General features: G+C 33.4%; 1 protein-coding gene across 3 annotated transcripts in view; it reads left to right on the top strand.

Annotated features, from left to right (window-relative positions):
- LOC114335594 (serine protease inhibitor 88Ea) overlaps positions 1 to 18540 on the top strand; it is a 164680-nt gene that overhangs the window by 77188 nt on the left and 68952 nt on the right. For all 3 annotated transcript variants that reach the window (XM_028285846.2, XM_028285844.2, XM_050644098.1), the window contains exon 3: positions 13718 to 14147. In XM_028285846.2, the coding sequence (XP_028141647.1) occupies positions 13718 to 14147 (430 nt within the window). The remainder of the gene's footprint in view (positions 1 to 13717; positions 14148 to 18540) is intronic.

Here is an 18540-nt window from a genome sequence, read left to right on the forward strand (position 1 = left end):
GAAAATTGGAATACAGGGGTTTTGAGGTATAGTATTTTTACTACAAAAACGTTATTACGTAGGTCAAAATTTTTGACGTAAGAGAACTGTCAAAACATTAGAATGTGACTTTTCATTATTGCCGTGTTTATAATAAACATAGCAATAATGAAAAGTCACATTCTAATGTTTTGACAGTTCTCTTACGTCAAAAATTTTGACCTACGTAATAACGTTTTTGTAGTAAAAATACTATATGAACTATTTAATGAAAATATTTTGGGCTCATTGCTACTTCCGGTTATACCGGAAGTTGATTGTAACTTCGTTTTTTCAAATGGGACACCCTATATATTTTTACATTTTTGGATTCTGCTCGATGTCTTCTTTCTTAAAATATAGGTTTTGTAATATTATACGGGGTAGGTTAAGAGATAATTACGGTTTTTTATAAATTTTGTAGCAAACTTCACACCCTGTAGAATTGTACTGATTTGATATCAAAAACTCCATTTATGTTAAAGTGATTTTTAGTATAGTCTATTATTATTAAAAATTGTTAATATAGCGAAACGTTTAATTTTAGTATACAGGGTTTGTCGAAACTCGGAATGAGTATTATCTGAGTTTTCTTAAATGGAACACCCTGTATTTTAGTATTGTAATGAAATGATATTTTATACTACTTTTTTATTTCTTAAGCATTCCTTATACCTAACTGCTTTAATTTGTAAGGTATTTGTAGTTCTTTAAGCCAAACATTAATTTCAACAAAAATTACGTGAAATTTTATTAGGTTTGCCGTGAAAATATTCAATCATAAATATTTTTTTGAAAATAAGTACGTGTTAATTTAGAATGATCCTTAATTTATTAATATTGGATGAGATACCAAAATGCCTACGTTGTTAAGATTGTTGGTGCATAAAATATTAATAAAAACAAACCATATTCTACCCAGTTGGCTATGGCTTGGACACTAAAGTTGATTAAACATTAGACATTATATTATTTTCCACCTACCTCTACCGAAAGTATACTTTTCCGGACCTGATTGTAGGGAGCAAAGTTGTACTTTTCCTCCCTAGGGAGGAAAATATTTTTCCTCCCTAGGGAGGAAAAGTAAAAGTGACGTCATGGTATTTCATTCATGAAATATAACTTATTGACGCCCTGTACAATATCTATTCTCTATTACGTAAGTATCTATACATTTTAACGTTTATTTAAAAAACACTTTGTATTTTGCAGAATGGTAAAAAACAGTAAATTTTTATTCTGATTTAACAATGTTTACATTAATAATTTGACTTATATTTGACAGTTGACAGTTATATTGTACCTACCTGTTAGTTCTAGTTCTAATAAATTTTGTTGGTTAGATACATAAATACATTAAGTAAAAATAAAAAAATGACTTGTTATTTGAGGAAGGTGGAAAAATCATATGTATAACATGGGAGTAAAGTGCCTTTTCCTCCCTTGAATGATTACTGCCCTCCGCTACGCGTCGGGCAGTAAACTTCATTCTCGGGAGGAAAAGGAGCACTTTCCTCCCTTGTTATACAAATAGCTATTTTATAGTTCCAGTTGCTTTGTTATCATTACTAATATAAATTTTTGTAATGGGGAACTGATTAGTAAAGTTTTTGTTCTAGGAGAGTAAGTATAACAAAAATGTACTACTAGCAATAAGAATTTATCATCTGCAACTCCCTGATACACGACAGCCAAGAAGAATACTTTTCAAAGTTTAAAAGAGAAACTTTTCAAAGTTTACTAGAGTAGTTTCGACGTACTAGACACTTTACGAGAACGTTTATACTAATATGCAGATTCTCAGTGACACTAACATTTAATTCATTTTAATCATTTAAAATAATTTTTCTTCGATCAGATTTCTCGTAATCTAAATTTCCAGTTCGTTGAAACCGCTATAGTAAATTTTGAAAAGTTTCTCTTTTTGGTGGTCATCTATCATGGAATTGCTGATGATAAACTCTTATTGCTAGTAGCACATTTTTATTTGTTATACTCTCCTAGAACAAAAAAAAACATCTGAATCAGTTCCTCATTAGAAAAATTCATATTAGCAATGGTAGCAAAGCAACTGGAACTTCAAAAATGGTAGAATGTTTAAGCTTAAGCAAAGCAAATGTTTAAGCATATCTATTGTCAGTCATAGCCAACTAGATAGAATATTGTATGTTTTTATTAATATTAAACACACCAACAATCTAAACTACGTAGGTATTTTGATATATCAACCAGTATTAATAAATTAAGGGTCAGTCGAGATTAATATGTGTTTATTTTCGAAAAATTATTTGTGATTGAATATTTTCACGGCAAACCTAATAAAATTTCACGTAATATTTGTTGCAATTATTGTTAGGCTTAAAAAACTACGAATAACTTACAAATTAAAGAAGTTAGGTATAGGGAATGCTTAAGAAATAAAAAAGTACTATAAAATTTAATTTCATTACAATACTAAAATACAGGGTGTTCCATTTAAGAAAACTCAAATAATACTCAGTCCCAGTTTCAACCAACCCTGTATACTAAAATTAAACATTTCGCCATATTAATAATTTTTAATAATAATAAACTATACTAAAAATCACTTTAACATAAATGGAGTTTTTGATATCAAATCAGTACAATTCTACAGGGTGTGAAGTTTGCTACAAAATTTATAAAAAACCGCAATTATCTTTTAAACTACACTGTATAATATTACAAAACCTATATTTTAAGAAAGAAGACATCGAGCAAAATCCAAAAATGTAAAAATATATAGGGTGTCCCATTTGAAAAAACGAAGTTACAATCAACTTCCGGTATAACCGGAAGTAGTAAAGAAACCAAAATATTTTCATTAAATAGTTCATACTTCAAAACCCCTGTATTCCAATTTTCATGATTCTCTTACCTTTAGTTTTCGAGATATTTCTAATAGGCCCTTTATCTGCCTCACCCTGTATACAACGTTAAAAGTAGATGTTGCTCTATAGTTGTACATACTCTATGTAATGACAGTTTAGAAGTTGTACTGTAATGTCAAGAAAATAAGAAAATATAATGTCAGTTATGTTCAAGTAAAATGTTTTCCTATTGTCCTGTAATCGAGTGAATTATAATCGTTGTTGGTCATTTAGTCAGCTCACCTAACTCAATATATAATAGGTTACGGGCCCAACTCACGTGGGAACTGAACAGGTGAAAAAATATGGCGACCAGCAATAACGATTATAAAATTCAAGTCGACAAACTTGAGGCTCCTGAAGACTGGGCAAAATGGAAATGGCACGTTTCGATGTTATTACGAGCGTATGCACTTGAAGACATTGTGAACGGTATGCGTAAGTGTACCGAGGTTACTGAAAATTCAACTTCATTTGAAGTAGAGAAGCATCAACAATGGTTAAAAGACGATGCAAAAGCGGCAAGTTTGTTAGCAGGTACGCTAGGAAAAACTGTTGCCGAGCTCGTGTTGACATGTACTCACGCTGATGAAATATGGGACAAATAACGTGGGCGATTTGAACGTAGTAGTACGCAACGGTTAAACATGTTAATTGAAGCCTTCTTTAGAGTCCAGCGTGATAAAAAGAAGATATTAGTACACATGTTGCGAAGTTGCAGAAACTGTTTGTAGATTTGAAAGATGGATTGCAGTAGCATGATGAAAATGTTTTATCCGAAAGAATGTTAAATGGCCAGATCTTATCAACTTTGGTAAGGACTTTGATAATTTCAAAGATTTGTGGGGCACTATACCATCAAAGAATCAAACTGAACTTATTGATTGAGAAATTGTGTGCCATTGAATTACGTGACCAAAGTACCACAGAATCTTTTGCGTTTGTTGCACGCAATAGCCCGACAGAAAAATACAAACAGAGCCAAAGTACAACTACTACGAAGTCAAAGAGAAATGTACATCGTGCAAGAGAGAAATTTCCATGTCACAAATGCAAGAAATTAGGCCATTGGGCGAGAGAGTGTACATTGAAAAATCTGCTGAGAATTTAGATAAGAATGAAAGTATAGATACTGTTTTTTTGTCCGTTGTTTTAAGTGCCTCATCTAACAATTTAACAATTGTGTTGAAGCTGGAAAATGGTATTGTGACAGTGAAGCCACAAATCATATCACTACAGATAAGCAATATTTCTCATCTTATACAGAATTTTCTGAACCCGAAAAGACATCACTTGGTAAGAAGGGTGTATGTATGTTAGCCCAAGGACAAGGAACGGTGAAAATTCGAAAGATGCTGAACTGAAGAATGTTTTTTATGTTTCTGAAGCAAGCGCTCATTTGTTTTCTGTGAAAGCTGCTGCGCAAAGGGGGTTCATTACAGTACTTGACGAAAAAGGTGTAAATCTACATGATAGAAATACTTTTGAATCTGTAATGACTGGGTACTTCAGTAATGGCCTGTGTGCACTTGATATACGTGTTATGAAACCGACCAATCCCATTCAAGCAAACTTAGTAGAGTGAACAGATATGTAACAAGTGTATCATGAAAGATTTGGTCATCAGCATAAGCAACACGTAAAGAAGGTCTTGAAGAAAATTAATATAGACATTGATGGGTGCAAAGAAAGCTATTTCGATGAATGTGCAATTGGAAAAATGCATAGATTGCCATTTAAAACTAGGATCAATCGGCCACAAGTCACTGGTAAGCAGATCCATGCAGATGTGAATGGACCTATGTCTATAGAATCACTAGGAAGAGCACGTTATTAAGTATGTTTTAAAGATGACTTTAGTAAGTTTCGGAAAGTTTTCTTTATGAAACACAAAAGTGAAGTATGTACCTTCTTAGAAAAAATTTTAAATGAAGCAAACACAAATGGCCATGTAATAAAGCAACTGAGATGTGATGGAGGGAGAGAGTTTGACAACAGAAAGGTATCTGAACTTCTTGCGAGTAGAGGTATAGAGCATTGTATTACTCCACCCTATACACCTCAGCAGAATGGTGTTGTTGAAAGGGAAAACCGTACCAGAGCGTGCTCGTTCCATGTTAAACCCATGCAAGTTGTCCAAAGAATTGTGGGCAGAAGCATGCAATACTGCAGTGTATCTGCTGAATCGCACAGGAAAGTCATCAATTGAGAATAAAAGTTCCTATGAATTGTGGTATGGAAAGCCAGTTGGGAGTTTGAAACATTTAAGAATATTTGGCACTGAATGTTATATTCACGTAAACAAAAATTTTCGCAGTAAATTTGATGACAAGGCGATACATGGTTATTTAGTTGGTTACGTGAATGACAGGGATGGTTTTAGAATATGGATTCCATCTGAAAGAAGAATCGTATCGAGCCACGACGTACGATTTAAACCTGAGGTTACATGCAATTTACGAATTTTTGAAGTTGAAGCCGAATCAGTGAACCAGAATCAGTCGGAATGTTTTAGTGTACATGAAAACTCCGAAGAAGTGAAAACTGGTATAAATGAAATTGTGCAATTTGAGAATATGGAAAGTGCAGAAAGTACGGATGAAAATCAAGAAGTGAATAGAGAAGAAAGAAGATATGATGGTGTTCAAGAATCTAAGCGTTACAATATGCGTATTTGAAAGAAACCAAAATTATTTGGCTTATCTACTTTTCACGTTGAGGGAGAGTGTTACTATGTACAACGTTAAAAGTAGATGTTGCTCTATAGTTGTACATACTCTATGTAATGACAGTTTAGAAGTTGTAATGTAATGTCAAGAAAATAAGAAAATATACTGTCAGTTATGTTCAAGTAAAATGTTTTCCTATTGTCCTGTAATTGAGTGAATTATAATCGTTGTTGGTCATTTAGTCAGCTCACCTAACTCAATTTATAATAAATATAACAGTTACTGTTCAAAAGATACAAAGGGGGAGGGGACCTTTGGTTAGCACTCTATACAAGGAGAAAACAAAACATGTTGAAAATTAAGGGGCTGGCAAAGACAAGCAAAAGTGAAGGCAACTATTAGAGAAACGAGCACAGATATAAGATCTGTCAGTATGAATGGAAGTCGCAGGAAACGAAAGTACGCACATATTATCATCACAAGGAGCGACAAAATGAGGACTTAAAAATATGTTTAACGTCGCAAAGAAGAACTAGAAAAATCTAGACGATCTAATCTAGACGAAAAACTAATAACTAATATACTGATGATTTTTTAACATAACAACCATTTAGCTATTAATAATAACAATAATAGACGGAGAGGCAGCGCTGAAAAATCTCTTTGAATTTACTAAAGCTAGATTTTTCACAGTTGATTACTGTGAGTGTGTAGAGAAACATACTTCGGTCGGTCAAGCAAAACGTAGAACAGGGGTTACTGAGAGGGTATCAAAGTTGCTTTCCTACGAAGGTAATTAAATCCATTTACTAAGGCTGAAAATCAGTACACACATTCTAAATTAAATATAAATAAAAGTTATTATAGTCGGTCAGCTGTATGACGGGACAGAGCCGGTCGGTCGGTCGGCCCCAATAGTCGATTGAGGAAATGAAGCATTTTGGCTAGCAATTTATTCGTCCAGCATGGATTTACTTGAAATTTTCACAGAAGGTAGGGAATAGTCCAAGGATCATTTTATATATCATGCCGCTATCGTACGCTAAAACCTTGGGGGTGGTTGCCACCCCATCTCGGGGGGTGGGAATTTTGATTACATTTTAACCATGTAATCATGTAATTCGATGGAAAAAGTGATTCTAATAAAAAATGTTTTTTACATTTTCTTCGTAAAACTAATATTTTTCGAGTTATTCGCGCTTGAAAATAACATTTCGACGAAAAAATCGACTTTTTTAGAGGGTTTTTTAAGAATACCTCGAAAAATATGCATTTAATAAAAAAAACTGTAGATATCAAAATTGTATCTTTTAGTAACAAACCAAATTATTTTCCAATAATATCTTTAAGACCAATACATACCGACATACGGCATGTTAAAAGTTAGTTTTTTTCGTCAAATGCATAATTTGAAATATTAAAAGCCAAATAATGGGAAAAATTTGCATTTTTCGAGGAAAACTTAAATAATTTTTTTTCAAGTATACAATTAGACCTTTAAAAAAATAATAATAAATAAAAAGTTTCTAGCATGAAATTAAGCGACTTATAATCAAAAAAATGTCGGTACCTGCTTTTCTCTACGAATAAATCGTGAAACATCCCCCTAACTACCTTCCTAATTCAAAATTGGTCTTTAACTTTCTGTAGTTCCTTTTATATTTATATTATCAATACTCCCAAGAAGTTTGACCTATTTAAAATGCTTAATTTTGGAAAAATTGGAGTTTAAAGAAAAATTGATTTTTTGCAATTTGGTATTTTTCATCTTCTACTTCAAAATAAAATTACCTAAAATTGACTAAAATTAACCTGTACATAGATTTTCATTACAGTGAACAGTTAGCCAGATATAGATGTTTAAAACCTCTTTTTACCAGCCAACACCCCCTTATTCGAGCCCTTTAAACCCGCCCCAATTAAAAACTAAGGGATCTTACGGAATTTAATTTACACAGTCTTATACCTCTTTAAAAATCCTACAAAATCATTTTTGAAGAAACTTTTTATCGCCAAAAATATATAGAATATTTTTCGAGGTAGTCTCAAAAAACCCACTAAAAAAGTCGATTTTTTTGTCGAAAAACTGTTATTTTCAAGCGCGAATAACTCGAAAAATATTAGTTTTACGAAGAAAATGTAAAAAACATTTTTTCTTAGAATCACCATTTCTATCGAATTACATGGTTAAAATGTAATAAAAAATTCCCACCCCCGAGATGGGGTGGTAACCAGCCCCAAGGTTTTAGCGTATGATAGCGGCATGATATAAAAAATGATCCTTGGACTATTCCCTACCTTCTGTGAAAATTTCAAGTAAATCCATGCTGGACGAATAAATTGCGAGCCAAAATGCTTCATTTCCTCAATCGACTATTGGTGCCGACCGACCGGCTCTGTCCCGTCATACAGCTGACAGATTATAATAACTTTTATTTATATTTAATTCAGAATGTGTGTACTGATTTTCAAACTTAGTAAATGGATTTAATTACCTTCGTAGGAAAGCAGCTTTGATACCCTCTCAGTAACCCCTGTTCTACGTTTTGCTTGACCGATCGCAGTATGTTTCTCTACACACTCACAGTAATCAACTGTAAAAAATATAGCTTTAGTAAATTCAAAGAGATTTTTCAGCGCTGCCTCTTGGTCTAGAACGACAATTAGTTTATAAAAAAATATAGATATTAATCCACAATATGTGTAAATTGTAGGTGAACTTGAAATCTGAAACTAATTTAGTGATTTGCGTCAACCAAAGTGCCTAAAATATTTGATAAATATCTATAAATTATCCTTTTATAAAATTACACGATTACAAATTCATTACAATTGAAAAGCAAAATGTATTCCTTTTATGTAAAAATTCCAAAAATATAATAGCCCATGTAACATAGAAATTAGTAGATCGAATGATTTGTGTAAAACGCTGTGACATGATTATTAAAATTGTATTTAATAAGAGTTTACCTGTCGTCAATTACAGCAATTGCAATGTTAGTTGGTGATATTACATTAGTCCTAATACTTAACATTATTTTGTGTAGGTATAAATATGTTGCAAATATAATGCGCAATATGCATACCTACCCATGGACAAAAATATCGAATATAATGAAATTATCATGTTTGTGCTGTACGAGGATATATTGATGTAAAACTAGCTTTTGATAGATGGCGTTATTTGATACCGAATTGCTCTCGGTTTTGACATTTTCGATTCATGATAGTCATGGCAGGCAATATATCATCCCACAATATGGTGAATGACCTCACACCTCTCTTCCTAAGTCTAAGTCTAACAAACAAAATAAAAGTTCACATGAACAGAAAACACAAAACAGATTAAACAGATCAACTACATCATATATATTCTTTCAAGTACGAAGGTGTACGAGAAGGTCTACCACTACGAGTATATTTTGGATTATTACCATTTCCTTCCTCTCCCCCAACATCACTACTTACACTTTCAGTCTCTGAGTAATCACTAATAGATGTCGAGGCTGAGGGAAGTTCCAGATTTGAGTTACCGAATCTGGAATTTGGATTTACAGATTTTTTAGTAATTGGTATATGACTGTAACTAAGGGTTTTATTCTTATATATAAACAAATCGTTGTTAAGATCCTCTGCCGACTTCTCTTGACTAGTATTAAGAATTCTAATGAATTTTCTGTTTCTCACTATTTGTGTACCATTAGATAGCTTTATTCTATATGATCTATTAACTTTTTGTAAAAATTTTCCCGAATGACAGAAATTGTCACCCGGTTTGATTTGTACTTTAACCCTGGAATTGATTTGCAAATCAGGAAGCTCTTTAACACCTTTTTTATCAAAATTAATTTTTTGTTTGCATTTATTATCTTCTATAAATTTATCATATGTTGATGTATCGAATTGTTTAGTTTTATCATTAGTTAAGTTTGGTATTCGGTCCCTAAGGTTTCTATTCATTAGAATTCTTGTAGGAGTGGCACTTTTATTTAAGGGAGTATTTCTTAAATCTAATAACGCTAAATATATGTCCTTGTTTTCGGCAGCGCATTTCTGTAAAGTTTTTTTATTGTTTGAATTTGCCTTTCCACGAATCCATTGGATTGTGGATATCTCGGTGAGCTAGTTATATGAGTAAAGTTCCATTTTTTCGCGAATTCTTTAAATATGTTACTTGAAAATTCTGGACCATTATCTGTCATCAGTTCTACAGGAATGCCTTGCCTGGAAAATATTGTTTTAAGTGCTAGTATTACATTTTCACAGTTAAGTTTTTATTTAAATCGACAATCTCAAAAAAATTTAAATAATAATCACAAACTATTAAAAATGCTGTTTTTAAAATGAAATAAATCAGAACCTATTTTATACCATGGTTTTTTTTTCGTAAGAATGAGGAATCATGGGTTCAGGCTTTTGTGAGTTTTGAAAAGTTTGACATACGTTACAGTTTAAAATCATGCCCTTTATTTGGTTGTTCATGTGAGGCCAAAAAAAGGATAGGTTCGCTTTATCGATACTTCTTCTCTCTCTGTTGTTCTTCTTATTGTAGCAGGCTGATGAAAAATGGTTGTAACCTCCACATCTTGCATACACTTTAACATAAGCCGGGCATTTTTTAAAATCAGGTTTATATGAACATTTCTTACATTCTCGGTTATTGCTGCTTTGATGTTTTGTCGTAAATTTCTGTCTGAATTCTCCCCTTACATCTCTTGAGGGTTTTTTGTTTACTTTATCTACATTTAAGTCACTCGTACCTGCCTCCATGTAACTGGATATAGCCATATTACGTTCTTTAGTCTTTTCTATGATAACTGCTTTCTTTATAACTTCGTCTAATGTTTTTAAATCATCTTGTAGGAGTTTTTCTCTAATTTCGTTAGATTTTATACCACAAATTAAAATATCTTTAACTAGGCTCTCCCTTAGTTGATCTAGTTCACAGTGTAATGATATATTTTTCACTCTTACACTAAATTGCTCAATACTTTCAAACTCTGTTTGCTTACTGGTTAATAGTTGATGTCTTTCATAGGTTAAATTTTTCTTTGGTGTACAGTGGTTATCATATTTTGTAAGTAAAACTTCTAGATTATTTTTTTCTTCGTCTAAGAATGTGAATGTATTATAAATTATCATTCCTTCGTCACCTATTAACGTTAACAACAGGGCACATTGAGTCTCTTGTGACTTTTTTGAAATCTCGGTTGCCATGAGGTAAGTTGTGAATCGCTGTTTCCAGAATTTCCAATTTTCGGAGACATTCACTGACATCTCCATAGAAGGTACGCCTTTAAAGTCCATGTTTAATAATGTAGCGCCACATGTAGGGTTAATAATACTCCATTGTTAGGTTATAAACTGTGTCCTTTATTGTCATACTGCTACCAACTATCGAAATAGCAGGCAATACACCATTCCACCATATGGTGAATGTATTGCCTACCTCACACGGTGATTAAGTTCCTCACAAAGAGTGGAAAACGAATGTGCAAATCAAAGCCGACCTGGACGAATTATATGGTGAGGCTGCACCTTCGTTAGCAACAGTAAAATTTTGGAAAGCTGAATTTCTTCGTGGTCGTACGAGTGTTTTTGATTATGAGCGTCCCGGGAGGCCAAATAAAGTCGCTACGCCGGAAATGACATGATTATGGAAATCGTCGAATCAAGCTCCGCGAGTTAATAGAGGCCCTAAGCACAACATCATTCACAATCATTTTAACAAGAAAAAGCTATCCGCGCGATGTGTGCCGCGTTTGCTGACAATCGACCAAATGCGAACATGTGTGACCACTTCGGAGACGCTTTTGTCGATGATATGGCTAGATCCAATTTTTTCACCGATTTATTACCGTTGATGAAACCTGGGTGCATTATTACACACCGGAAACCAAAGAACAGTCGCAACAGTGGCGCAAACGCAGGGAAGGCCCGCAGAAGAAGGCAAAAAGTACATATTCGGCCGGTAAATTAATGGTGACTGTTTTCTGGGATGCGAAGGGATCATCCACATCGACTACTTGGAAAAAGGAAAAACAATAAATGGCGAGTATTACGCAGCATTACTGGATTGATTCGATGCCGAATTGCGTCGAAAATGACCCGGTTTTGCACGCGAAAAAGTGCTCTTTCACGAAGACAACGCACCGGTTCACCGATCGGCCGTGGCCATGACAAAATTATACGAATTGAGCTATGAATTGATTGAACATCCACCGTATTCCCCAGATCTTGCCGCCAGCGACTTTTCCTGTTTCCAAACCTAAAAAAAATGGCTCGAATGAAGAACGTTTCGCAACAAACGATGAAGTTGTCGCTGAAACTTCAGCCTATTTTGAAGAGCTTGAGCAAAAGCACTATTCTCAATCTTCGAAGCTCAGTTTCTTCGGTTAACTCATTATCAACCTTGATTTTTGCTGTTTGTCCCCAGTACAACCTGGATATGATGTTAATGTCGCGACTGTCGATGTTTTTGCTTCTTAGGATTTCATACAGCTTTTGGTGTCTGACTTTATCGAAGGCCTTCTCAAAATCTATGAAACCTACGTAGAGGTCTTGGTTTACATCCAAACATCTTTGTATTAGCACACTCAGACCAAACAAAGCTTCCCGTGTTCCCAGTCCACTTCTGAATCCAAACTGTGTGGCTCATCAATGCTATAGTTCTGTGGTCTGAACACTCTCTGGCGTTATTCGTCTTCGGGATTGTGACAAAAGTAGAGGAGAGCCATTTCTTTGGTATGATGCCTGTTCTATAAATTGTGTTAAAGAGGTTCACCATTATTTCAAGTGTGTCGTCATCTATAAGTTTCAACAATTCTACAGGAATTTCATCTGGTCCTGCAGCTTTACCCCCTTTTGTGTTCCTTATAGCATATTATATCTCGCTTTTTAGGATTTCAGGCCCTGTTGTGTCGTCTGTAGGTTCTGCCACTGCTATTTCTGGTCTTTCGTCTGCAAAAAGTTCTTCAATGTATTCTGTCCATCTTGCCAGTTTTTCATTTAAATCTGTAATTATTTTACCTTTTTTGTCCTTTACGATGGATGCTTGTTTCATTTTTTTACCTGTTATTTCCTTGATCTTTTTATGCATGTTAAAGCTATCGTATTTTCTTTCATATTCTTCTATTTCCTTGCAGTTTTCCAGAACCCACTTCTCTTTGGCTTCTCTAATTTTTCTCTTAATCTCACGGTTCACTTCTTTGTATTTTGTCTTGTTGGTTTTATTTCTTCGCCTTTCCTCCATGAGGTACAAAATTTCGTTTGCCATCCATTCCTTTTTCTTAATTTTGCTTGGAGCTAAGGAGCCTTCACCAGCTGTCATAAGGGCCTTTTCTATCTCCATCCATTTGTCCTCTACATTGCCTGTGTTCCTATTTTTTGCAGCGAGGTTTCTAAGATTGTTGTTTACCTGTTCTCTTGTACTTTCCAGTATAGTCTATCTTTTGTTTAGCTGCATTTTTCTGTAGTTTCTTGAATCTTATATTTACTACAGTCGCTATTTAATACGTCGCTAAAGAGTTCTAAAAACAACTGATTTTTATATAAAAAAAGACAAAAAATGTAAAAATTAATGAAATAACGCAGAAAAGACAAAAATCGCCGATATAACTTAATTAACCTATAAAATGCCAATAGTGTCAAAATTTCATAAATGTCAATAGTGTCAAAATTTTAAAACAGTGGAGGAAACTTGCCTGAGGTTGGACCAATTATGAACGAGCATTACGGCGCGGTAAATTTGAATTATTCCTCATGGTTGAAAAGTTACTTCTACAACTTTGTAACAGGGTTAAAGATGCAATTGATGCCGGAACAATCCGAAAGGATCTCCCGGCAAAAATGCCATACGATATTAGGTTTGTTCAAGCAAACAGTCAAACTAGTCAGAAACCGTCAGCAAACAGTTGGTCAGTGAGTCATAATACAGTCACCAGTGCTACCACCTCTACTCGCGCTGGTCGACTATTCGCTGATGGGTTCAAACCGTTTGAAACTGATGCTAGAACAAACCTAATATTATTAACCGACATTTGTGTTTAGCGGATTGCATTTAGTATTTCTCTTAGTATATTATTAAAATTTTAAATGTTAGTGGTTGTAGTAGTATTTTTAATTTATTATTTTTAATTTTAGGAGAAAGCAGACATTTACGCCGCTTATAAAGTAGATAAATTCGTGACCCAACTTCTAGCCAAAAGTGCACCTTATGAATTCACCAGCGCTAACAAAATATATGTAGAAAACGAAGTACCAGTGCGCGAATGTGTATTAAATGATTTTCCAAGTGAATTGGAAATGAAAGATTTTAAAAGTAGTCCCGAAGCTGCTAGACAACAAATAAATCACTGGGTAGAAAATGTTACACACAATATGATTAAAGATCTCATTCCTCCTGGTACGATTGACTCATCTACAAATTTGGTTTTGGTAAATGCAGCATATTTCAAAGGGTTGTGGGAGAATAAGTTTCCACCAGAATATACCAAACAAGAAGTGTTTTATGTGAGTCCCACAAAGCAGATTATGGTTGATATGATGCATGTCGAAGGAACATTTAAACATGGTAAGCCGAAATTATTGTATTATTTTAATTCTTCTTCTTTATCCTCACTGTAAATGATGAATTTATTCTGCTTGTTCGATTATGTTAATATATTCCATTTTTAAACGCTTTTATTTAGTTCAATCGTTTGCGTCAAATCTTTAGACGTTAATTTGACTGCCTTTTCTTCAATGCAAATGAATGAAATTTTGCAGACATATGCATTCGCGGGAACAATACACGAATAGTCGATCAAATTTTTTTTTGTGTTTATGAATTGTTTAAATAAAAAAAACGATTTTAATGGAAAAAGCTTAAATTTTCTTGTTTTTTACAATGCAGAAACTTGAAACTTTTACAGATTTTAGCTAACTATATGAACTATACATAATTTAACTTTTTACGTTAATTGTTTACGTTATGCTTTATACATAAACAATAAAGTTTCAAATTTATTAAGTTTCTGCCCGATTTCTACCTAGTTTTCAGCGAAAGAAAGTTATGGCACCGCAGAGAGACGAATGCTGCCCTTAGTATTGTCGTGGGCTTTAACTGTCCATAAAACGCAAGGTTCGAGCAAACGAAAGTGTTTGCGTAAGGACAGGCTTAAAATCCTGCAAAGCTTACGTTGCATTGAGCCGAGTGCGATCATTAAGGTACGTATCCATACAAGGATGAACCCCGCTCGGTGTAGCTGCTCAAATGGATACGGCATGCGCTCCCCTACATATAAACCGCAAACCGGTTGAATCGAAGAGGGTAAGCGCCGGGCGGCGATCACCGACGTATACACTATGTGGAGCTACTACACCGAGCGAGGTTTACCCTTGTATGGATACGTACCTTTAGACGGCTTGCGCATCGAAGAACTGCATTGCGAGAAATTATCAGGGTCTACACCGTGCAATAGTAAAGTATTAGAAGAGATGGAAAGGTAATAGGTGTAAATAATGATTTTGATTCAAGAAATGTATGAAGAATGTACAGAAAATGTACAATATATGTATCAAAAGTTGAAATAAATGCAAAAAATGTATCTGTCATATACTTACAACCTTTTCTAAACATGACGATATATTTTAATGTTAAAAAGTGTAAGACTAAAAAGTAAAAAAATAAAAAATATGAAAAAAAAATTTTTAAGAAACGCTTTTTTTTAGTTATGGGTGACTAAAATTTAAAATATTATAAAAAAATTAACTAAAAAGCAAAAAATAAAAAAATCAAACTCGAAGGATGGATTATTTGAAAAAAAACGTTCGTTAAAAAATGAAAAAATCTAACACATTCGTTAAAGAAAAGCGAGGGGCGCGTCTTCATCGAATAAAGGGTTTGAGGATAGCGCCCCACGTTTTCTTTAACGAATGTGTTCGATTTTTTCATTTTTTTAACGAACGTTTTTTTTCAAATAATCCTTCGAGTTTGATTTTTTTATTTTTTGCTTTTTAGTTATTTTTTTTATAATATTTTAAATTTTAGTCACTCATAACTAAAGAAAAGCGTTTCTTAAATTTTTTTTTCATATTTTTTATTTCTTCTATATTTCTGTAGTGATTTGGCAAAGGTTGATATGTCCGATTTTTTTATATGTCCGATTATTTGCTTGATATGTTATTTAGTAACATTTCTTCAAGTTGGTAGAATTTGGTATGTGTATGATGAAGGTAAAACCCTTAAAAATCAGAATGACTATATATGATATATCCGCTTTTTACTTATTCGGTAGGTAAAACTTAATATATTACTTGATTTCTTATATTGATTACATTCCGTTTGGCAAAACTTGATTAAAACTTTCAAAATTCTGTCCCGAAAAATTAGGTTAAACAGTTATATCAACCTTTGCCAATACAATACAGATTTAGTACTCACTTGTTTATACCCTGTACTCGGTCTGTCAACATATTTCTTGTAATTTTTCCCAGTATTCTCATCTTTCCCGTTTTTAATAGCCTTTTTCTTGGGGTCTACCCCAAAATCCCGACTGCCAAAATACCGACACACCAGAATCCCGATACTCCAGAATCCCGACAGGTTTGATATCCCGTTTGGTATAATCCCGACCTTTTTAATATACCTATAATTACATTTATTTCTGGTGTTTTGTTTATGGGCATCTGTTTTTTATTTTTTGTTACTAAACAAAAGTATTTACCATTTAATATAAAATTACTTTCATATACATAATAGATATTATCATGTCAGTTACAACCTTCCATTTCAGTAAGTATAGCTTTTATATTATAAAATGAAGTGTATAATGATTTTTTCTTATAAAATACATACAGTCGGAAAAATGAAAGAATACCCATGAACGATCACATCAATCACCTATTTTGTATTTGCTGTCTTTTTCTATAACAAACGTTTGTTATTTATAGAAAAAGACATCAAATACAAAATAAGTGATTGATGTGATCATTTTACAAACGTTTGTTATTTATACGCTCTGAGCTTCGCTGGTGTCGCTCCTAGCGGATTAGTAATGCAACTTTCACCGGTAATTTTTAAATTTATTATTTAATTGTTATCGCTTAATATTTACAACGCAAAAAAGTAATTAAATTGTAATCGATTGTTTTAAGATTTTGCTGATAATTTTGACGTTCTATTGATGAAATATTATTAGATTAATTTATAATTACATATTACGGAACATTAAAAAAACTTAAATTCAGTATTTAACACGTAAGTATATTTAAGGTAAAAATATATACCACAGCTTTGACCAACTAATATTTTTTATAATTAATGTTTTTATTTTTAATTTTAAATTAATAACTTTGACATTTATGTCAAATTTCCAGTAAACGTTTACAGACTTGTCGCTACTGGCGCTCGCGAATTTTTAAATATCCCCTCTACGTACGAGCTCACAGCGTATAGAAAAAGACATCAAATACAAAATAAGTGATTGATGTGATCGTTCATGGGTATTCTTTCATTTTTCCGACTGTAATAATTAGTACCCGTACTTATTAGTAAGTAATTAATTTTTTCTACGAGCGTGCAAAAATTTCTACTTTCGCGCACGCATTTTAGTTTAGAAAGTTTCACTTTTCCGCACGCGTGTTACTTTTCCGCACGCGGTTTTTACTTTTCCGCACGCGTGTTAATTTAGATATGTGAATATGGCCTTAAAGTAATTATAATACATGCAATAAACTAATATTTAGATATTATTTACTAATTTATTTCAAATATATCTTATTGTGTTCCTGTTTTAATGAAATTAACGCGACAATTCGATGAAATAAAATTATTTTGACATAATATTCGAAAGTCAAATCGGTAGACAATAACATTCGTTTTGAATCATCGTCATGGAAACCAAGATCGTCGTCATGCTAACTAATTATATTGAAAGTTTGGTTTTGACAACCTTGTCAAAGAATTAATTTGTGTATGTATTTTCATATTAATTAAATTAATTGATTAAGATTTGGTAATTTTTTAAAGACTCTTAGAAAAAATATTGTTCTTAACTCTTGCAGAAAGTCTCTTTTCCGCACTCGACTGCAGTTTGCCGAACTCCCGCTTCGCGTCGTTCGGCAAACTGCAGTCGCATGCGGAAAAGAATTACTTCCTGCATTTGTTAGGAAAATAACTATTTCAATTTCAATACTGTATAATATGATTTAGTATTGCATTTGAAAAGGAAACAATAAATATTCAAAATGTAGTGGTCGGGATTTTTGCTTGTGCGAGGATTGTTGCATGTCGGGATTTTGGCCTGTCGGGATACTGGCGTGTCGGGATTCTGGCTGTCGAGATTTTGGGCGCCACCATTTTCTTGTTACTGCCAGACCTTTTTCCTAATTCATAAGTCAATATTGGTCTTATACAGATTAAAAATACTTGATTTAATCATCATCAAAAGCTATTCCGTCCTTCGTAGAATGTAAGTCTCCCTTAAGTGTGTCCATTCATTTCTGTTCGTTGTTTTTTGCATCCATTCGTGACCAGCCATTCGCTTGATGTGATCAGTGAAACTGGTTTGAGACTTCCCTCTATAATAGGTTTGTTCCAACAGGAACTTTTGGACGGTCCAGAAACCGTCACCAAACTACTTGTACCGTTTGTTGTGCGCATGCTCGTAATTGTATCGCGCAGATATCGTCCCATGACGGAAATTTGGAAACCGAAGTTGGAACGGTTATCTGACTGATAACTGATTTATCTATCATTATAATTTGTAAAAAAAAATAGGAAATGGTTGAATGCTCGAATATATGAATTTGAAAAGTCAAACGGAGATATCGAGCACTGAATTTATTAAATCTTGCCCTAGATTTAATAAATTCAGTGCTCGATATCTGCCTTTTGACTTTTAAAATTATCATTTGTCATTTTTGTTGGTGACAGCTTGTGTGCTTTTAGTCGATCACAATTCCCGCTTTCGATTTGCAAAACG

This window comes from Diabrotica virgifera, chromosome 2 (assembly GCF_917563875.1).
Source record: "Diabrotica virgifera virgifera chromosome 2, PGI_DIABVI_V3a".
Taxonomy (NCBI): Eukaryota; Metazoa; Arthropoda; class Insecta; order Coleoptera; family Chrysomelidae; genus Diabrotica; species Diabrotica virgifera.